At 37.3% G+C, this 23,877-nt stretch overlaps 1 protein-coding gene across 1 annotated transcript; it reads right to left on the reverse strand.

The window, feature by feature from the left end:
• Nucleotides 1–73: 73 nt before the first annotated feature.
• Nucleotides 74–23,774, reverse strand: UFSP2 (UFM1 specific peptidase 2). The gene is made up of 12 exons (XM_060086125.1): nucleotides 23,720–23,774; nucleotides 15,157–15,235; nucleotides 12,278–12,461; nucleotides 12,130–12,196; nucleotides 9,730–9,887; nucleotides 9,150–9,342; nucleotides 7,676–7,822; nucleotides 5,198–5,362; nucleotides 4,863–4,987; nucleotides 3,590–3,666; nucleotides 2,560–2,684; nucleotides 74–240 (listed from the first exon to the last, which is right to left on the reverse strand). The coding sequence occupies exons 1-12, from the start codon at nucleotides 23,720–23,722 to the stop codon at nucleotides 154–156; spliced, it is 1,410 nt and encodes a 469-aa protein (XP_059942108.1). The 5' UTR covers nucleotides 23,723–23,774; the 3' UTR covers nucleotides 74–153.
• Between the last annotated feature and the right edge of the window lie 103 nt (nucleotides 23,775–23,877).

Genomic DNA, 23,877 nt, shown 5'->3' on the forward strand with positions numbered 1-23,877 from the left:
TAAATTCTTTTCTTTGTGTAATATTTACAACCTTTACCAAAAAATCATAGAAACCATCAAACTACACCCAGGATTTAATTTGAAATTAAATTTATTCTTTATCAACAAATTTATAAAGTACAACTTTACTACAGTCTTTGAGTCCAAGATATTTTAAATAGTATTTGGTCGCTGAGGAAGACATAAGTTATAGTAAGCATCGTTGTTCCAGAAGTCTGGACTCTTCCATCCACACCAGCCCTAGATTTGGGAGAATGTAAAGGAAAACCTTTTACAAAGCTATAGGACTACATGATTGAAACTGTAACATTTTACAATCCTGCTCTGTCAGCAGGGTCTTGGAATAAGGCTCTAAATACCTATATAATTCAAATATTTGAGTTCCTGTAAAACATAGAAAAGTAGCTTATTTGGTTCCATTTCAGACAATTTAAAATTTTTTAATTCTATGATATTTAATCATAGGAATCATTAAAAATGAAAAGCTTCATTATGGTACTGTTACTCAATACCACATTTTATTGATTTTCAGATGCATAGTTTTATAATTCTGTCAGTCGATGGCGTGTGATAGTTTAACTGGCATCTGTCCATAACAAGACTGTATAGACAGTGAAAAAGACTGAACTAGAAATTGGGCCTTCCCAGCCACCAAATCGGCCACTGCCTTGATCCCGATTTCCCAGCAGTGGCATCTGAGCAGTGATATGTGGCAGTGAGAAATCTGAGATTGCCCTTGGAGTTGCATTCTATGCCCTTCATTTTCCTCAGGCTGTAATCATGACACTTTACAATTTTATGTCAGTATTAATCCTTTTCCCCAGCAGAGAAAACTGCTTTCAAACAAAATCTCATTGTGAATATAGAAGTTTATCAAATTTCTTCTAAGGCCATTGATTTATCAATATTTTCTTAAAGACCCAGCTCACAACTTGTTTGTGTTACATCATTCTGAAATGAAATGCTTTGTTTGCAAATACTTGTGAGGAGACTAGTGAGGATTCAAAATGCCACCATGTGAGTGACAGGTAGTAGTTTTACCCCTTACCCTACCTAACTAGGAAGCTGCTGGGCATTCTGGCAGCGACCTGAGGTCAAAGGTCATAGTTCCTACAAGAGAAGCCACCGCAATGAGAAGCCCGCCCACCGCAATGAAGAGTAGCCCCCACTTGTTGCAACTACAGAAAGCCTGCGTGCAACAACGAAGACCCAATGCAGCCCAAAATAAAATAATTTAAAAAAAGATTATTGCTAATCACAAAAAACAGACATCTCAAGTTAATGCTTAAAAAAAAAAAAGAAAAAACTAGCAAAGCAGAGTGCAGTTCTCAGAGAAAGCAAGTAGGGACAATGCCTTACTCTATCTGATCGCATCAGAAAACTCTACCTAGATAATTCCATTTAGTCCAAAGTCTGTCAAGCCAGCCAAAAAGAAGTAATTTTCTTATCTGTATTATTCCTCTAATTAAAATCCTAAGGCGTCTCACTGCCTTTAAGATAAAATCTGAATGCCTGGCTCCTCTGCCTGGCTCCCTGCGCCCATCCCCCATTTACCTCCTGCCTGTCCCTCCAGCTATCAGCCACACCGCTTCACCAGCTCTAATCATGTTAAAACTGCCACAGCTCCTGGAACATGCCCTGCTTTCCTTTCACTGTCTCTAAGTGATGCCTCTGCAGGAGCAGCCTTGTGAGCTCCAAGACCCAATGCACCCAAAAAAAAAAAAAAAAAAAAGGCAGAGAAACCTTTTTATGGGTACTAATGATATTGACTTAAGTGACAACATGACAAAAATGAAGGGTAGTGGATAGGATATATTCATTGGCTTATAGCTGGAAAGGCTGTATGCATTCTTTGTAATTTTAATATATTTGGCAAAGAATATAAAACTTATTTAAAACAAGTGTTATGTCTTATAACACTTGCCTCCTAAAGATTTAGTACTGAGTTTCATGAAAATTTAGTACTAATTTCTCATGAAAACTCAGTACTAAGTCTGAATTAGTTGCCTATAAATTAACTTAAATTTATACCTCCTTTAGCTGGTAGTTTAAGCATCAACAAATACTCTTAAATCTGTTTCAAATATAACTCCTTCATAGAATGAGATGAAGTTATATGTAAATAAATTAAAGGCAGTCAAGCCTCCATAATGTCTGGCACACTGCTTAGCTAATTTCTGGTTAATTCTAAAATTATAAAGGTTATATACTCCACTCTATTTCAAGGCATTGATATATCTCACTATATTTATATTTATGCAAAGCTGTAAGTCTCCAGACGAATATATTTATGACTTTTGCATTCTATTAAGTTTAGTAACTGAGAAAGTCTTGATAAATCTAAGCTAAATTTTGTCTTTCACAATTTACTTTAGTGCCCCCTTGTCCTCTGTATCTAGAGAGACAGTTACTCATCTCATCACAGCCTTAGAATCCCTCCTTACAGGGAGGACCCCTGCCCTCACTTCATAATCCATCTTTCTGTTAGCTGCCAGTTTTCTATCCTTTGGTTCTGGGTTCTTTGCCTTGTATCGAAATTTGTGTTAAACAGACACTTACCTTTTCTAAAATAACTTGCAGATCTTCAGCACCTGTATAATGCGGATCTAAAATCAGAAATTTTATCTGTCCTGTTATCTCATTCCATGCAACTCCTAGTATTGTGTGGGCCAAAACTCCTCCCCCTATTGAAGAGGAAATATGAAATGAGAGGGCATATATTAATCTCAACTTCCCATTCAATTTCAATAGATTATTTTGCCTATTAATTGACCTAACAGCATTAAAATCAACTGGCGTACACTGTAAATGACACAATGTCAAATATACTCTGAAAAGATAAAACTACATCTTTAAGACAGAAAAGAAACAATCGTATCTATAATCATATTAGGTTTATATTTCACTGCAATATCCATGGAATTACCTAGACTGAATTTCAAAAGGGCCACAGAGGGTCTAAACTCCACCCAACGGAGTAACAGTCACTGCTGTTGGTACCTCTCTCAGCAGCTGGGCAATGCTGCCTCTGCACTGAGTACCTCCAATGGTGCTGCCCATCTACTCTTTCAATACTTTCTGTATTTTGCTGAAATCTGCCTACCCGCATTTCTTACACACCAGTCTTACCTTGCCTTCTGTCATCACAGGACAAGTCTTATTTCTCACAGAATCGTGAATCTTTAGATCAGCTAATCCAATCCTCTTATTTTACAAATAAAGCCCAAGAGGTTAAGCAATTTGCATAATGTCACACAGCCAGCCAAGTTAGTGCTAGCCATGACTTAAAATGCTCAGCTCAGGGGCCACTGCCTCTTTTCCATTCTGCTCTCAACTCTTCAAGTATGTGAACACAGTTTTCATTTCTCTTCTGAGCCTTTACTACTTCTGGTTATTATCCTTTTTGTAACTTTCCTCCTGCCTTGGAAATTTTAAAATAATATCCAGAGGACAGTATGCATGACGTAAAAGCTAATTTTAGTATGTTTAAAAATGACTGATTTTATATGCCATTACATATTTTTATTAACTGTAAGTTTCACATACTCTCCACTCTACCAAAAGAACCTGAGATATCCAAACACCTTACCGATCATTACTGGCGTTCCTTCACTCTGGAAATGATTAACCAGTTCCCGTCCCTGAGAGGCCATTTCAGAACCTTGGCTAGAAAGAAACCATTTTCTATCAGATGAACTATTTCTAAGATAGTTGGGAATGTATGAATAATGTTTTGCTGTGCCAAAACTCATTTTTTAATCACCATGTGCTTCACTACTTAATCTATCACTTATTTGTTAGCACTGATTTCCACAGCCAATCCAAACTGCAATTGTGAAATCAGAGGTATTAAAGTACTTGGACAATAAAAATAGTAACACTATAGTTAGCAAGGTTGTTGTAATAGAAAATGTATTGAAAACATAAGCTCATAAAAAAAGGAGTAAGCTAGTGATGGTCATAGATATCAATATTATATTAATATTTGCTCATATTTTAATACTAGAATTGTGATTAAAATATATTGGAAAAGATAAAATGAATGTATTATTTGGACACATTATTAATTTATTAAAATCTTAGGAAGAAAAAGAGTAGGAGATAAACAAAAAGGTCAGTCATAGATCAACATTTGATTTTTTCCTTTCAAGACATCTCTGCCTTAAACATTAAAAAATTAGACTTTCTGGGGACTTCCCTGGTGGTGCAGTGGTTAAGAATCCGCCTGTCAATGCACGGGACATGGGTTTGATCCCTAGTCTGGGAAGATCCCACATGCCGCAGAGCAACTAGGCCTGTGCACCACAACTACTGAGCCTGTGCTCCCTAGAGCCCGCGCACCACAACTACTGAGCCCACGTGCTGCAATTACTGAAGCCCGTGCGCCTAGAGCCCATGCTCCACAACAAGAGAAGCCACCTCAATGAGAAGCCTGCGCACTGCAATGAAGAGTAGCCCCCGCTCACCACAACTAGAGAAAGCCCATGCACAGCAATGAAGACCCAACACAGCCAAAAAATAAAATAAATAAAAAACTAAATAAAAAGAAAAACAAAACAAAAAAACTAGACTTTCTGTAACTCTACTCAAAACTGACATATTTGCAAGTTTTCCTCTTCCAGACTAAGATTAGGCCTAGAGCATATAAGCAGATACCACAAAGTTTACTCATAAACTCAAACATCTTCTAAAAAATAACCAAAAAATTTAGGGCTAAAAAAATGAGATTTATAAAGCAAGGAGGCAATGTGGAGGAAGAGAAAAGAGTGACAACAAATATGGGGGGAAATGCGCTTTTTCTTTTAATAAAAATGACAAATTCTCTTTGAAATGATTTCTCAGATTTCTTAAAGTGTCCTTACCTGACAAACAGTATTTTTGAAGTTATACCAATCAAATGGTTCAGTACCAGCTGCACCTCGATAGATCCAATCCACTGCCGTGATCCGACAAATGTTGCTGGTTTGTCCCCAGCATCAACTAGAGCCTTTGTGTATTTAAAAATACAAAAAGATCCATACACAAGACAGCTATTAAAAATTACGTTTAGGGCATTTTCCCTGATTACCAGTATTTATATTTTTTTCCTTCAAAACAGAAATAAGTCTGCACCATGAGGTAGGAATAATTATTAATGGTATATTAAGGGTTAATGAAACATCCAACTGATTACAATTCAAAATGGCATGTTCTGTACCTGCTGAATTTCTCTGTGTGTTGGAATGGATCTCTCTGTGTATCCCTGGTGTTTGAACCAAGAGCAGATAGTCTGCAGAGACCGATAAGCACAGCCCCAGCCATTGTCATCTATCCGATCCTGCATATAATGATGGTAACCATATATGCCCTGGACCACAGAAATCTATATAAAAAGAAGAAACATAGTAAAATGTTAACTTAAGATAGATGTATATATTATATTACACATACACATACCGAGTCATTTTACTGTTCTCGGAGCTAGACTTACTTTAGTTCCTTATAAAAATTTTTTTAAAGAAGAGGAAACACTCCCCAACTCTTTCAATGAGCCAGTATACTACTGATACAAAAGCAAAGTAAGAACAGTATGAGAAAAGAAAATTACAAGACAATATCATTCATGAACACAGATGCAACAATCTTAACAAAATATTAGCAAACTAAATCCAGCAGAGAATAAAAAATAATAATTAATCATAACCAAACTATCATGAATGCAAATCTAATATTGTTTGGAAATTTCCATTGGAAGTATTTAGGAGTAAATAGCATGATGCCTGTAATTTTCTTTGAAATGGCTCAAGGAGAAAAAAGGAGAAATGAAGCAAATATAGCAAATTGTTGACATTGTTGCATATATGTAACAAGAGACATATACAGTAACGTTCATAGCAGGGTTGTCTAAATAGCAAAACAACCTGGGGAAAAAAATCATACCAAGGTATATTATCCAGCAATAAAGATAACTGAACTACAGTTATACACAATACCATGGATAAATCTTAGCTACATGATATTGAGTGAAAAAGCAAGTTGCAGAAGACTACACACAGAACGACACCATTTTGGTAAAACTCAAAATCAAGCAAGACTAAAAGCAACATTGTTGAGAGACATATATGGTGAAACTATTAAAAGAAAGCAAAGTGAATGATGAACCCCAAACTCAGTATAATAGTTCCTCCTGGTTGTCGGGGAGGCAGAGGAGTGGATAGGAAGGAGAACACAGTTAGACTGGCCACGTCCTAGTTCTTAAATGGGGCAGGGAGCTCTCCAATATTGATTTCTTTACTGTGCTTTATAACTTACATGTATGTTACATGCACACATTAAGTATCATATAATAAATATTAAGAAATATATAAATGCTTCTTGCATTTTTGCAATACAGATAACCAACCCATTTCATTGTCAAAAAACAATCAGTATTTATTCAGTACCTTCTGAGTGTCCCGGCGCTTAGTAAAGAAGAGTTATGTTCCTTGTTAGAGACTCTAAGTTTTGTATTTCCTATTCTATGATTCTATGACTGTGACAGAACAAGATTTTCAATCAGGAACAGGTCTCTCAAGATTTCCTCCCATATAAGCAGAATAAGTGAAATCATTGAATGTCACTGAAACGTTGACTAAAGTCTCATTTGTATGCATGTAACGGTGAGTGCCCAGCCAGGGCTGTTCTATGCGAAGCTGGTCTGCCCATAGCTCTCGCAGGTGAAGCTGCTGTCCCAAGTGCTTGCTGATGGCCAGAACCGGAAGCAGGCCCCTAACTGCCCTAGGGTCAACGTTGTATCACGTACTCATCTTTAATTCTTAAGATTTCCTTACAAAGCACCTGGAGACTCAGCAGGTATTGAATAAATGCCATGACAAGATGGGCCAATCAAGTTTTCTCTTATGGGAATTTGAATTGAGAGGTGCAGAGTGAATCAGGCAGTAAGTGCAAGGAATGAAGCTGAAACAATGCATGCAATGAGCAGCTCTGAGGGAGAGTAGGAAAAGTTATGTCAGGCTGAAAAAATGAGGAAACAGAAGACGGGGCTGAGAAAAGGTAGAGTAAAGGGAAGGAACAGGCCAGTTAGGATCAAAAGCACCTCCAAAGAAAGCTGAGAAATGCCATCCAGGAGTGAGAGTAGGCCTTGAGACCGAGGCCAGTCACAGCGCTGCTTTGTTCTAAGAGGCCCAGCTGTACGATTCCTATTCTTGGTTGCCCATGAGATCCTCTCTTACTAGCCTGCATGCATCCTTAAAGGAACCCTTGCCCCACACTCCTTTTCTGAGCTACCTTTAGTGAAAAGATCTACCCCTTACAACTAGGTATGTGCTGTACAGGAAACATGTAGTGCTTTATTAGCCTTTTCCTACAGTGTGAGTTGTGTAGAAATATGCCCTTAATTAGCATGATTTCTCAGGTTCAGAATGGAAATAAAGCGGGACAAGCCTTTAAAGAAATTAAGGAATGGAATTTTAGTAAGAGAAATGTGCTACACACTATCTATTCCTTACCTTTTTAGACCACTGTGAATTACTGCTATCTTAAGCAATGATCATTAAAAGAAAAAGGTGGCGAAGTATGTTTTAGGGACGATGATACCCATTATGAATTGATCCTTACAACTTCCACTGGGTACAGACAAAAAACAACTCATGACACTTATGATCAATTGACTCACATAAAGAATTATTAAACTCACCATACCAGTCTCTATGTTAGGTGGATTGAGATAAGTATGTGGATTTCTAATGTAACCATCTTTGTATGGTTCATCTGGAAAGTGATAAGCATTAGACCTTTTGAAATAAGGTCTGTCATGAGGCAGATTGAAGAGATCGTGTAACTCCTAAATGAAATCAGAATCAAGAGGAAATAAGAGAAAAAAAGTTAAATGATTAGATTCCTAGTCAATAAATAAACTCAAACTAGATACAAAACAGAATATTTACTATATATTGGTTATAAACATTATCAAATGCACTTATGATTTAATTCACTAAGGTCAAAGAAAGTGAGATTTAAACTAAAACCAAAAAAGATTTATTTTTGTTTATCTATGTATATGGATAGAAACTGGAAGGGAATGTAGAAAAATGATAATAATTCGTTAGAGTCAGAGAATTGAGATTATTTAAAATTACTCACTATAACACACTCTGTTAAAATACATCCAGGCTAAAGACTGGTTTTGAAACAGCCTCATAAATGAGTAAATTATAATTAACAATGATATAATTATATCAAAATATTTTAAAAAATCATGCTTAGAGTACTTAACAAATAAAAGGGTTAGTGATTAAATTATAGAGATTGGTGGCATGAAACCAACCAATATGGCATCAGAATAAAAATACACATACATGTTTAAAAGGCAATATATTCCTGAATGTGTAAAAACATGTAATAGTTACTTTGAAAAGTCTGACATCTTCTTTTGCTATTTCCTATGTATTCTAGCAGTTTGAATGGGATCATTAGCTTATGTAACTGTTGTCTCTGCAAATCAATTCATCTGGCACTTACAGAGAGGTACAGAGGGTTACATTGTTATATCTCTTTTCAGGGACAGAGACTGGGAAGATAGTCCCATGGTATAATTTGATGGATGCCAGGCAAGGCCACACATCAAAAATATGTACTCCCAAACCAGTTATTTTGCCAAGAAATCTCAGTTCTTTGAATGCTGATCATGTTTTCTTCAAAATGCCTCTAATAAAACCCAAATAACCCTGGGATGTGGGGGATGGAGTAATACTATAAATCCTAATTAGAAATAGCATAAATCCTAATTTCCCTTCTCTGACTCTAATCTTGTCTCTTTCACAAATCTGGAAGTAACGGAAGAGAAAAGGAATATATTAAATAACACTCATCAGCTGCTCTAGGCATGTAAGCATCTTTTCAGTTCCAAATTTCATTACAGAAAAATAACATATGAACTACACTGAACATATGAAATTAAAATGTTACATATGGTTTAGCAAAGTATTTTTTCATTAATAATACTTAAAAAAAGTTATAGAACAGAAATTAAATAAGGTGTAAAGCTAATAGTCTGCGTCCACACTTTAAAATTAAATCACAAAACAATGTCCATTTATTAGAAACACATAATTAAACACAAAATGAATCATAGCTGTATTTTTTTTTAAGAAAAAACGAATTGGTTTCACCTTTCTATAGGCCTGCAGCTGATCATCTGGAATTCCTGATGGATATGAAATTGTTACAAGATTTTTTTCCCCTGGTAATAAAAAGTGCAGTGGTTCAGGGACCACGATAGATGTTCCTTTCATGTATTTCAAAATGCATTTTTCCATATCATTTAGTTGATTATGAATTGCATCAACTAGACATTTACGAACTCTGAGGGGGGGAAAAATATATAAGTGCATTAACAAAGTTATAGTAGTTTATGATACATGAAAGTGTCGAGTGACTATATTCCTAATATATCCTCGATTGGACCAGGTTTATTAAAGGAAGTCTAAAAAATGCAAAGTTAAATGTTAAATAAACTAAATTTCCTCTGTGTAGATAAAGGGAAAACCCTACAGGTTTTGCATATTACTCTACTTCCTCCAATAAACGTCTAATTACTAGATGACTCTTAGTTTAATAATAAACAAGGAGTAAATCATAGTAAAAACAACAACAACCTGAATATGCCTATATGATAATTTAAAATGAGCTCTGATTACTTTGGGAGAGGGTCCTCATTTAAACATGGCAGTAGTATTAGAAAATACCTACTTTCCCCACGTTTCTTCTGGAGCAACAGATACAACTGCATCAACTGGTAAAGTCATATTAACATAGTGGTGTCCTCCACTTTCTCTTTCAATGATGGGTGTTACAGCTGCCAGAGGGGTTGACATTTCCAGCATAAGATCTATATTTACTATTTGATGCTATAAAGATAAACAGTAAAAGTTAACTTATAGTACATTGAACAATAATATAAAAGGTAAGTAAAAGGACTTTTTAAGGACCATATAAGCTATATTACAGTAAATTACTGAAAAGCACAAACCTTAGCTTAAAGAAAAAATCTTCCCTGCTTCAAAACAATCTGAGGAGAAGGGGAAAGTGAGTGGGAAGTGAAGGTGAAATCAGATTGATCACGTACTGATAAACATTAAAGTTAGGTTCACCAGGCTTCATTTAACTATTTTTCCTACTTTTGTATACATTTAAAAATTTCAAAACAAAACAAAAAAAATCAAATGAACAAGATACAGTAACCACACACTGAAGCAACTTTTAAACATATATTATGACTATATACCTGTGGTCTAAAGACATAAAAAACTATAAACAAATACTGAACTCTATTAGTAGGTTTGATTTTGATAGTGGTATGGGAAAACAATTCTGAAAATGATTTCTGTATACTAAACAAATGTAGCAAAATATTAAGAGTACTGGAAGCCAGGTTTCTCACTGGAAAGAGGTCAGGAATTGTGTGAGGCTGAAGTAGAACTGGAGGTATAATATGATTTACACAGATAAATATGGATGTATGTGTTATTTATGTATAGTATGTATACATACATGTGTGTGTTCTTTGGGGAAATGGCTGATTCCTGAGCTAGAACAGGGCAAGTACAAGATGTGTCTGGAATATCCTGTGGAAGAAAGTAGCAAGTACTCAAAAATATGGTGTCAAGAGGACACCGGAGCCAGCATGAAATTTCTATTGGCCAAACCTTAGAAAATGTGAGCATCAAAATAACTAAGGACAGTAATGGTCACAGATAACTCTTGGCATAAAATAGGAATCCACGCTTCCATGCAGTTAATAAACAAACAGGGAAATGGAAAATCTCCCCCTCACAGTGTAATGTCATCTAATAAATGTAAAAGGAAACGACAGACTTAGAAAAATCACTATTTTGCAGCCATCAGATTAATGCTAAGATTCTGGCAAAAATTATCAATTGATGTTAGAAGTGATGGGTAAAAACGTGATTAGGAACAGGATATATATATATAAACTCAAGGTATCTTCCCACAAAATACTTACTAATTATAAGGGCAAAAAATAGTACCCTCACCGTGGAGAACACTGGCAGATACCACATTAAATGATCAAAGTTAACAGCACTAATACAAGAACCAACTGAGCATATGCTTCTTTCATACGACGTGCTGAGAAGGACACACATTACTTCTGTGGTATTCCTACCGACAATGACCACATGAATCTATCATGAGGAAGCCTAAAACAAACCCAGACCCAAACTGAGGAACATCCTGCAAAAGAACTGACCTGTATCCCTCCAAATGTCAAGCTCCAACGACTGGTAATTCTCAAATCCTTACCCATAGCCCACAGTTTTTTTGTACACTCCACATTTATAAATCTAACAGCTCATGTAGACCCCCTCACTGCTGTCTAAAACATAATGTGACCGAAACTGACCTCATGTCTTCCCCATCTTCCATCTTTACCCAAGCAAGAAGCTGGTCATCCCACATCCAATTAGTTTCCAAGTATAATCTATTTGATCTCCTAAATAGTTCTTGTATCCATTCCCTCCTCTTTATTACCGTAGCTACTGTTTTGGTTTGGCTTCTCCTGAGTGGTCCCTGCCCACATCTCCAACCTCACGTCCCCTCTATTTTCCTTACTAGTCTGGAAAAACACTAAAGGTATACTAACTTTGTACAACTTCCTGCCTTGAAGAAGCAGCTCCATTTTCCATCTCCAATATCTGGCAAAGTTTGTGGCATGTGGCAGGTACTCAATAGTACTGGTTCAAAAATCAACAGAACCAAAACAGTGTGAAGAAAAGTAAATCATTTATTATTTACTACCTCATATGGCATAATGTGTCACTGTCATGTTTCAGAATGATCCCTTTTTATTTGTTTTTAAATAATTTGTAAACAGAATCAAGCTGTTTTATTTCTGTGGGAGCAAACAAAGCATCCAAAAAACCCATTTAAGATATATATTATAATGGGACAAGTTTAGATATGTACACCAGAGATATAACCTCTGGCAAGTCACTTAATTTTTCTGGACCTGAATAATCTGATCTGTAAAAAAAATAAGAAAGTTGGGTTAAGTAATTTCTAAGATCTCACTCAACTCCAAATTCAAGGATTGAAAATTTTTATTACTAAGAAGACAGGTGATTTGCTTACCATGTCTGACAACTTTTTGTCTTTCTTCCTCATGAATTTTCGTTTTGTATCTTCTTCCTGTTCAAATCTAAATTTTTAATACACAAAGATGTTTACCATACGAAATGATGTTGTGAAAACACTTCTAGCCATCTCCAAGCATACTCACTGAATAAAGCGCATTATGTTCTTACAGGTGGAACTATCAGTCAGTTCTCCTGGAATGGTGTTCATGTCACTGTTAGGCCATATGTACACTGAACTGTGGCAGATTCTGAACACAAGTGCATTTGAAGAAAGCTTGGTTGACAGGTCACTCAACATATGTTTTAGTGCTTTCTTGATAAAAATTTCTAAATTAAAAGAATATAAATAGAATAAGAAAAATTGTAAAGTTTTCAACATGAATGCTTCCAAGCACACAAAAGTACAGCACAGTAAAACTGACCCCAAATATCCATTCCCTATATTCAATACTATAAAAACATTTTTTTTGCCTTTTTTAAAAAAAATTGACATAAAATTCATAGACCATAAAATTCACTGTTTCATGTGTACAATTCAGTTGCTTTTAGTACACGACAAGGTGTAAAATCATCACTATTTAATTCCAGAACATTTCATCACCCCCAAAGAAACCCTGGCCTTACCAGAGGTCATTCCCTATTCTCCCATGGCAATCACTAACCTACTTTTGGTCTCTATAAATCTGCCTATTCTGGACACTTCATATAAATGGAATCACACATTACGTGGCCTTTTGTGTCTGGCTTCTTTCACTCGGCCTAATACTTTCAAGATTCATCCATATTGTGAATTCATCCATAGCATGAATTAGCACTTCACTCTTTTTTATGGCTGGATAACACTCCATTGTATGAGCAAAACATGTTTTGTTTATCCATTCATAAGCTGATACACATTTGGGTTGTTTCTACTTTTTGGTTATCATGAATAATGCTGTTATGAGCATTTGTGCACAAGCTATTGTGTGGACATACGTTTTTAATTCTCTTAGGTGATCACCTAGGAAGAACTGCTGGGTCATACGGTAACTGTCTTTTTGAGGAACTGCCAAACTGTTTTCCAAAGAAACTGCACCATTTTATATTCCTATCAGCAATGTATAAGGATTCCAATTACTCTCAAAATACTTTATTACTTATAGCAATAAAACTGTTGAATGAAATTTAAATTTCTTTATAGTTCTATTCTTCCTTGGACTATATCCTACTAAGACTGTACAAAGTACTGTGCTCTGAAGTCACAGTTTTTTTCTCTGTGTGGTATGTCATCAACCTGATATTTGTCTGACTTCATTTTCAGGGATTTCCTTTTTACTTTATAGAATTTTTTAAATATGAGAAACATTTTCATGGTTCCAAAGTCAAAACTATAAAGAAGATATATCTGAAGAAGACAATATTTAAATACTTGTCCTAGCTTTATACTCCTAAATCCTAAACCTACTTAACCTTGTGATTAAAATATTTATTTAACTATCACACTGATATCTTGATAAATAAATACCTTGAGATTGTGGTAGAGAAAAGATTACTTATAACAAGTCAGATTAAAAGATATCTTGATATGTTTCAGAAAGCCAGATTTAAAGATTTTTAGCTGCACTACAAAAGACAAACATAATTCCTGGATTACCTTCTGTTTATCCCTGAAGGACCATGAGGTAAAGTACCTAAATAATTGTGATGTCTTTAAGTTAAGCACCTTCTTCCCCTCAATTTCCTCATTAATGATTCCCTTCATTGAGTGTTTCAAAGAGTTTGATACAGGAGGAGGAATACTATCAAGTCAGAAGACAAGCTCAAATACATTAATTACTAGGTAAAAAGTATCTGTAGTCTTTACATTTGAAATTACATCATTATATTTGGTGACTAATGTATTAGTTATACTTTGCGATAAGTTCATAGCAAAATATACCTTCAATTTTATTAAGTTGTAAAATGTAAGGCTTTATCCATACAAGTAACATATTAAGGAACAACAATACTTTATTGATAAGATAGGCCTAAAAGTGAGTTTTAGTCCTTGCAAAATGATTCTCATCTTGATGGCACATTAGAGAATCACCTAAAAAGCTTACTGATGCCCGAGTCTCTGTCCTTAGAGACTTTAATTGGTCTGGAAGTGGGAATTAGAATGTGGACCAAGATTGAGAACAATTGTCTAATATGAAGGGATGGGTCAGAAAGAACATTCAGCATTCACTCCCTCTTTCCAAAGGGCCAGTAAATAATCGCCAGCTGGTGATCTCCTTCAAGGAGCTCTGACACTGCTTATTCCTTATCTTTCTCAACTTCTTTGTGGCTCCTGACACCATTGATCATGCTTTTCTTGAGTGATTTCATTTAGTATCAAGGTATTAACTATCATCCTTGAGAGACGTTAAGTTCTCTTATCTCCAGTTCTGACCACTCTCCCCTAAGTTTCAGACTCAAATTACCAAATGCCTGTTGGGAGTTGGCACTTGGCTTACTGTGGCATCTCAGATGAAACACATCTCAGACACAGCTCCTCATCTTCTTCCTCTGTTATTCTTTGCCTCAGTTTGCGGCAGTAGTCAGAAACAGGAAGACATCCTAGAATTTGGTTTATACAAACACTGCTGATTTTTCTCCCATAGAGCTTGCCTACCATTCCTAAACAACATGACATTCAAGAGAGTGGGCTCTGGAGACTCAGGGTTATGTACAGTTGTAAGTCTACAATGTACAAGTCTGGGTGCCTCTTTATATTGTGCTCATGGTGGATATTTATATTTATCATGACAATTTTCTTTGAGAGGGCAGTAAAATTTCTTAAGTAAGGGGATACTTCTTCCTAATGTGCACAGAGAGCCCCATGGGCTAGAGGTGGTGGGGAACAGTGTCTAAGTTTAAATCCTATTTATATCACTTACTAACTATATGACCTTAGACAGTTTATTCATCCTATCTCTCAGTTTCATGTGCAAAATGGTAAGAATCTCACTATATTTCATAATCAACTTTATAATAAAACAGCAGAGTATTTTAGCAGACCTACCATTAGGAGTAGCTAGCTGAAAAGCTAGATCAAGGCCACCTCTCATTCTGAAGAGTATATCCATAGTCTCTGAAATAACCTAAGACAAATAAAACCAAAATTTCATTGTAAAACAAAAACTCATCCTCATATAAATTACAATTGAACTGAATTTAGGTTTAGGCATTAATTAACCTTGATTTTTCAAGTTATTTCACGAGTTAATTCCTTGTTTTATGGAGAAAAACAAAACACTCTAAATTCTAAATTAGAGGTTCTCAAACTTTGTTCCACATTGAAATCACCTGAGAAGTTTAAAATACTGATTCCTGGGCTACACCCCCCGAGATTCTGATTAATTGGTCTGGGGAGGGTTTGGCACAAGGATATTTAAAATGTCCTCCATGTGAATGAGTCTAATGGGAAAAGGTTGAGGACCACAGCTCTAAGAAAGTATTTCTAAATTACAGTTTTAATAATTATAGGGTTTAACAATGACATGAAAAGATCAATGGAAAATAACTAGTTTAAGAATGGGACAAAAACACTGACCCTATTATGATAAGAACTGATGGTCAAGACAATGAGAGGAAACTAATATATCACTGACAGTGGGAGTATAAACTCTTAGAATTCTTCATAGGCTGATATGGCAATAAGAATCAAAAGCCTTATATTCACGAGCAGAAGCAAGAAGAACTACAATCCTGCAGCCTGTGGAACAAAAACCACATTCACAGAAAGATAGAGAAGATGAAAAGGCAGACGGCTATGTACCAGATGAAGGAACAAGATAAAACCCCAGAAAATGAAGTGGAGATAGGGAACCTTCCAGAAAAAGAATTCAGAATAATGATAGTGAAGATGATCCAGGACCTTGGAAAAAGAATGGAGGCAAAGATCGAGAAGATGCAAGAAATGTTTAACAAAGACCTAGAAGAATTAAAGAACAAACAAAGAGAGATGAGCAATACAATAACTGAAATGAAAACTACACTAGAAGAAATCAATAGCGGAATAACTGAGGCAGAAGAACAGATAAGTGACCTGGAAGACAGAATGGTGGAATTCACTGCTGCGGAACAGAATAAAGAAAAAAGAAGGAAAAGAAATGAAGACAGCCTAAGAGACCTCTGGGACAACATTAAACACAACAACATTCACATTATAGGGGTCCCAGAGGAGAAGAGAGAGAAAGAGGACCAGAGAAAATATTTGAAGAGATTATAGTCGAAAACTTCCCTAACATGGGAAAGGAAATAGCCACCCAAGTCCAGGAAGCGCAGAGAGTCCCATACAGGATAAACCCAAGGAGAACCACACTGAGACACACAGGAATCAAATTGGCAAAAATTAAAGACAAAGAAAAATTACTGAAAGCATCGAGGGAAAAACGACAAATAACATACAAGGGAACTCCCATAAGGTTAACAGCTGATTTCTCAGCAGAAACTCTACAAGCCGGAAGGGAGTGGCATGATATACTTAAAGTGATGAAAGGGAAGAACCTACAACCAAGATTACTCTAGCCGGCAAGGATCTCATTCAGATTCGATGGAGAAATCAAAACCTTTACAGACAAGCAAAAGCTAAGAGAATTCAGCATCACCAAACCAGTTCTACAGCAAATGCTGAAGGAACTTCTCTAAGTGGGAAACACAAGAGGCAAAAACAAACCCAAAACAATTAAGAAAATGGTCATAGGAACATACATATTGATAATTACCTTAAACGTGAATGGATTAATGCTCCAACCAAAAGACACAAGCTCGCTGAATGGATACAAAAACAAGACCAGTATATATGTTGTCTACAAGAGACCCACTTCAGATCTAGGGACACATACAGACTGAAAGTGAGGGGATGGAAAAAGATATTCCATGCAAATGGAAATCAAAAGAAAGCTGGAGCAGCAATACTCATATCAGATAAAATAGACTTTAAAATAAAGAATGTTACAAGAGACAAGGAAGGACACTACATAATGATCAAGGGATCAATCCAAGAAGAAGATATAACAATTATAAATATATATATGCACCCAACATAGGAGCACCTCAATACATAAGGCAATTGCTAACAGCTATAAAAGAGGAAATCAACAGTAACACAATAATAGTGGGGGACTTTAAACCTCCCTTACACCAATAGACAGATCATCCAAAATGAAAATAAATAAGGAAACAGAAGCTTTAAATGACACAATAGACCAGATAGATTTAATTGATATTTATAGGACATTCCATCCCAAAACAGCAGGTTACACTTTCTTCTCAAGTGCGCACAGAACATTCTCCAGGATAGATCACATCTTGGGTCACAAATCAAGCCTCGGTAAATTTAAGAAAATTGAAATCACAACAAGCATCTTTTCTGACCACAACGATGTGAGATTAGAAATGAATTACAGGGAAAAAAAACATAAAAAACACAAACACATGGAGGCTAAACAATACGTTACTAAATAACCAAGAGATCACTGAAGAAATCAACGAGGAAATAAAAAAATACCTAGAGACAAATGACAATGAAAACACGACCATCCAAAACCTATGGGATGCAGCAAAAGCAGTTAAAAGAGAGAAGTTTATAGCTATTCAAGCCTACCTCAAGAAACAAGAAAAACCTCAAACAATCTAACTTTACACCTAAAGGAACTAGAGAAAGAAGAACAAACAAAACCCGACGTTAGGGCCTCCCTGGTGGCGCAGTGGTTAAGAGTCCGCCTGCCGATGCAGGGGATACGGGTTCGTGCCCTGGTCTGGGAGAATCCCATATGCCGCGGAGCGGCTGGGCCCGTGAGCCATGGCCGCTGGGCCTGCGCATCCGGAGCCTGTGCTCCGCAACGGGAGAGGCCACAACAGTGAGAGGCCCACATACCGCAAAAAGAAAAAAAAAAAAAAAAAAAAAAACCCGACGTTAGCAGAAGGAAAGAAATCATAAAGATCAGAGCAGAGATAAATGAAATAGAAACAAAGAAAACAATAGCAAAGATCAATAAAACTAAAAGCTGGTTCTTTAAGAAGATAAACAAAATTGATAAACCATTAGCCAGACTCATCAGGAAAAAGAAGGAGAGGACTCAAATCAATAAAATTAGAAATGAAAAAGGAGAAGTTATAACAGACACCACAGAAATACAAAGCATCCTAAGAGGCTACTACAAGCAACTCTATGCCAATAAAATGGACAATCTGGAAGAAATGGACAAATTCTTAGAGAGGTATAACCTTCCAAGACTAAATCAGGAAGAAATAGAAAATATGAGCAAACCAATTACAAGTAATGAAATTGAAACTGTGATTAAAAATCTTCCAACAAACAAAAGTCCGGGGCCAGATGGCTTCACAGGTGAATTCTATCAAACATTTAGAGAAGAGCTAACACCCATCCTTCTCAAACTCTTCCAAATAATGTGGAGGAAGGAACACTCCCAAACTCATTCTATGAGGCCACCATCACCCTGATACCAAAACCAGACAAAGATATCACAAAAAAAGAAAATTACAGACCAATATCACTGATGAACATAGATGCAAAAATCCTCAACAAAATACTAGCAAACAGAATCCAACAACACATTGAAAGGAACATACACCATGATCAAGTGGGATTTATCCCAGGGATGCAAGGATTCTTCAATATATGCAAATCAATCAATGTGATATACCATATTAACAAATTGAAGAATAAAAACTATATGATCATCTCAACAGATGCAGAAAAAGCTTTTGACAAAATTCAACACCCATTTATGATAAAAACTCTCCAGAAAGTGGGCATAGAGGGAGCCTACCTCAACATAATAAAGGCAATATACAACAAACCCACAGCAACCATCATTCTCAATGGTGAAAAACTGAAAGCATTTCTTCTAAGATCAGGAACAAGACAAGGATGTCTACTCTCACCACTGTTATTCAACATAGTTTTGGAAGTCGCAGCCATGGCAATCAGAGAAGAAAAAGAAATAAAAGGAATACAAATTGGAAAAGAAGAAGTAAAACTGTCACTGTTTGCAGATGACATGATACTACACATAGAGAATCCTAAAGATGCCACCACAAAACTACCAGAGCTAATCAATGAATTTGGTAAAGTTGCAGGATACAAAATTAATGCACAGAAATCTCTTGCATTCCTATACACTAATGATGAAATATCTGAAAGAGAAATTAAGGAAACACTCCCATTTACCACTGCAACAAAAAGAATAAAATACCTAGGAATAAACTTACCTAGGGAGACAAAAGACCTGTATGCAGAAAACTATAAGACACTGATGAAAGAAATTAAAGATGATACAAACAGATGGAGAGACAGACCATGTTCCTGGATTGGAAGAATCAATATTGTGAAAATGACTATACTACCCAAAGCAATCTACAGATTGAATGCAATCCCTATCAAATTACCAATGGCATTTTTTAAAGAACTAGAACAAAAAATCTTAAAATTTGTATGGAGACACAAAAGATCCAGAATAGCCAAAGCAGTCTTGTAGGAAAAAAACGGAGCTGGAGGAACCAGACTCCCTGACTTCAGACTATACTACAAAGCTACAGTAATCAAGACAATATGGTACTGGCACAAAAACAGAAACATAGATCAATGGAACAAGATAGAAAGCCCAGAGATAAACCCATGCACATATGGTCAACTAATCTATGACAAAAGAGGCATGGATAGACAATGGAGAAAAGACAGTCTCTTCAATAAGTGGTGCTGGGAAAACTGGACAGCTACATGTAAAAGAATGAAATTAGAACACTCCTTAACACCATACACAAAAATAAACTCAAAATGGATTAGAGACCTAAATGTAAGACTGGACACTATAAAACTCTTAGAGGAAAACATAGGAAGAACACTCTTTGACATAAATCACAGCAAAATCTTTTTTGATCCACCTCCTAGAGTAATGGAAATAAAAACAAAAATAAACAAATGGGACCTAATGAAACTTCAAAGCTTTTGCACAGCAAAGGAAACCATAAACAAGACAAAAAGACAACCCTCAGAATGGGAGAAAATATTTGCAAACGAATCAACGGACAAAGGATTAATCTCCAAAATATATAAGCAGCTCATGCAACTCAATATTAAAAAAACAAACAACCCAATCCAAAAATGGGCCGAAGAGCTAAACAGACATTTCTCCAAGGAAGACATACAGATGGCCAAGAAGCACATGAAAAGCTGCTCAACATCACTAATTATTAGAGAAATGCAAATCAAAACTACAATGAGGGGGCTTCCCTGGTGGCGCAGTGGTTGAGAGTCCGCCTGCCGATGCAGGGGACACGGGTTCGTGCCCCGATCCCGGAGGATCCCACGTGCCGCGGAGCGGCTGGGCCCGCGAGCCATGGCCGCGGAGCCTGTGTGTCCGGAGCCTGTGCTCCGCAACGGGAGAGGCCACAGCAGTGAGAGGCCCGCGTACAGCAAAAAAAAAAAAAAAAAAACTACAATGAGGTATCACCTCACACCAGTTAGAATGGGCGTCATCAGAAAATCTACAAACAACAAATGCTGGAGAGGGTGTGGAGAAAAGGGAACCCCTTTGCACTGTTGGTGGGAATGTAAATTGATACTGCCATTATGGAGAACAGTATGGAGGTTCCTTAAAAAACTAAAAATAAAATTACCATGGGCTTCCCTGGTGGCACAGTGGTTGAGAGTCCGCCTGCCGATGCAGGGGACACGGGTTCATGCCCTGGTCTGGGAAGATCCCACATGGCATGGAGCGGCTGGGCCCATGAGCCATGGCCCCTAAGCCTGCGCGTCCGGAGCCTGTGCTCCGCAACGGGAGGGGCCACAACAGTGAGAGGCCCACGTACAGGAAAAAAAAAAAAAAAAAAATTACCATATGATCCAGCAATCCCACTACTGGGCATATACCCAGAGAAAACCATAATTCAAAAAGACACATGCACCCCAATGTTCATTGCAGCACTATTTACAATAGCCAGGTGATGGAAGCAACCTAAATGCCTATCGACAGACGAATGGATAAAGAACATGTGGTACATATATACAATGGAATATTACTCAGTCATAAAAAGGAAAGAAACCGGGTCATTTGTTGAGACGTGGATGGATCTAGAGACTGTCATACAGGGTGAAGTAAGTCAGAAAGAGAAAAACAAATATCGTATATTAACGCATGTACGTGGAACCTAGAAAAATGGTACAGATGAACCGGTTTGCAGGGCAGAAATAGAGACACAGATGTAGAGAACAAACGAATGGACACCAACAGGGGAAAGGGGCGGGGAGGTGGGGATGGTGTTGGGATGAATTGGGCGATTGGGATTGACATGTATACACTGATGTGTATAAAACTGATGACTAAGAAGAACCTGCTGTATAAAAAAATAAATAAAACAAAATTCAAAAAAAAAGCCGTATATTCACATTCTTGGCCTAGTAATTCTGCATTTAGAAATTTATTTTCTAAGGAAATTTGCAAAACACACAAAGATTAGGGTTTACAGATGTTAACCTGTCAACAAGAGGAGACTGATTAAATGATTATGAATATTATACAGTAATGAAAAATAATGCTTTATAAGAATATTTAATGTCATAGGAAAATGCTTGCAACTTATAAATGGGGAAAAAAGCACTTGTAAAGTGGAATCTATTAGCAGTTCTTAATTTGGGTCCATACATTGCAGGTAGTTGACGTATGACAAAGACATATATCATTTTGCTGGGGGAGAGGAGTGGGAAGGAGGAAGGGGTTTCAAAGATTTCATCAGATACTCAAAATATGTCCCAAACAGGCTGAAGAACCATACTACACAGTAAGAACCCTATTTTGAAATAAATGAGTAAGTACTAACATTTACTGAGCCCTTAAAAAGAAAAAGGCACTATGCTAAACGCTTGGACATATATTAACTTTGATCCTCAGAACATTACAAAGTAGGTACCATTACTATTTTTCTCATTTACAAGTCCTTGACACATTGTTGTTTTTTTTTAGCCGCGCCACGTGGCATGCGGGTTCTTCCCCAACCAGGGATCGAACCCGTGCCCCCTGCATTGGGCGAGGAGTCTTAACCACTGGACCGCCAGGGAAGTCCCCTTGTCACATTTCTTTAAGGGTGACTGATTTTATTTTCCATAAATTGTAACCTGTTGAAAGGCCATGCCCTTTTCCCCAATTATACTTCGTGGAGTTTATCCTAAAGAAATAATCAAGAAAGTTCAGACAAATTTAGCTTGAATGTTACCCACTTATCATAGTGTTATTCATCATAGCAAAAAGCAAGCAAACAAAAAACCCCACCTAAACACTATCAATAACAAGTCTGTTAAGTAAATAAGTCAGTTAAATACTATGCACCTATTTGAATAAAAATATTTACTGGCACTGAAAAATACTAAAGATAAGAGTTATAAAGACAGGCAACAGCAACATTTAACTGTTACTTTCTGTATGACCTTGTAACTAATCACTCAAGTCTGTCTTCTCTTCTGTAAAATTGGAAAAATATACAACTTCACAGGGTTGTTGCGAAAGTTCCATAAGAGATCTTATGAGAATGCACTAGAAGCTCCTTACACTTCTGAATTGAGATCCTTTCTGAAGAAATAATATTTAAACTGAGATCTGAGGGGTAAGTACGTAAGAGGATGAGCAATTCCAAAGGAAAGATGGAGGTGCAGGTGGACAAGCCCATTCCAGGCAGGGGCTCAGATTGGTGAAGGCCTGCTTAAAAGACCACTTAAGAGACCACAGCAGATGGTTAGATCTCCCGGTGCCAAGGACAAGGATAGTTAGAGACAGTGACGACTGACAGCCATTTAGAAGTAGATTCCATAGCATTTGATGAGTGAACAGATGGTCAGGAGTTGAGAAAAGGGCGATGTCAAGGATGATTTCCAGGGTTTTGGCATAACAACGGTGGGGTGGATGGTAGCGCAATGAACTGAGATGGGGATCACTGGAGGAAGAGCAGGGGTGGGACGAGGGGAGGTGGGAATGGTGAGTCAGTTTTGAACTTGCTGAGTCTGAAATACATATGAGCCATCCAAGTGGAGGTACAGTTTAGTAGATATGAGGATCTGGAGCTCAGAATACATCTCTAAGCTGGAGATACAAATTTTGGACAAAGCATAGGGTGTAAAGAAAAGTACTTAACGCCACGTCTAGGATACGGATTGGAGGACGTGCTTGAGCAATTAAGAGGGAAACCTGGGGAGTGTGACATCACAGCAGCTAAGAGAATACAGTATTTGCAAAGTCACTCGTATCTTTCCCAGGTCCAATCCTTCCTCGAAACCTTCAAAAACGCCTCATAATTCTCTCGTTCTCAAAATGCATGCACAAGTAGAAGGTAAAGGGAGCGCGTATCCAAAGGCGGCTGCGCTGGGGCCGGGGGTTCAAGGTTGTGAGGGGCAGTTTCCCTCCGGTCCTACCGGGAGAGGCCGAGGACAGGACGGCCCAGACCACGGAGTTCGCAACTACCACCGTGGGCCCCGGCAGAACCAGTTATTTCAAGGGCCATAAAGGCTCGTAGCAGCTAGTGAAGTCTGAGGGGAAACGCTGGGGTGGGGGACGAGCACGGGTACTCACCATGGCGGGTACGTGGAACTGAGAGGGGCACCAACAGCCGGCCAAGCACAGAACGCTGGCCCGGAACTGGCGTCATCGGGGGCGGGGCTTGGGAAGACCGACTACAATTCCCAACATGCCGTGCAAACATACGTCACGGGGCGTACCACCACGCCACA

The sequence above is a fragment of the Mesoplodon densirostris genome, chromosome 20 (assembly GCF_025265405.1).
Source record: "Mesoplodon densirostris isolate mMesDen1 chromosome 20, mMesDen1 primary haplotype, whole genome shotgun sequence".
NCBI classification, from domain to species: Eukaryota; Metazoa; Chordata; class Mammalia; order Artiodactyla; family Ziphiidae; genus Mesoplodon; species Mesoplodon densirostris.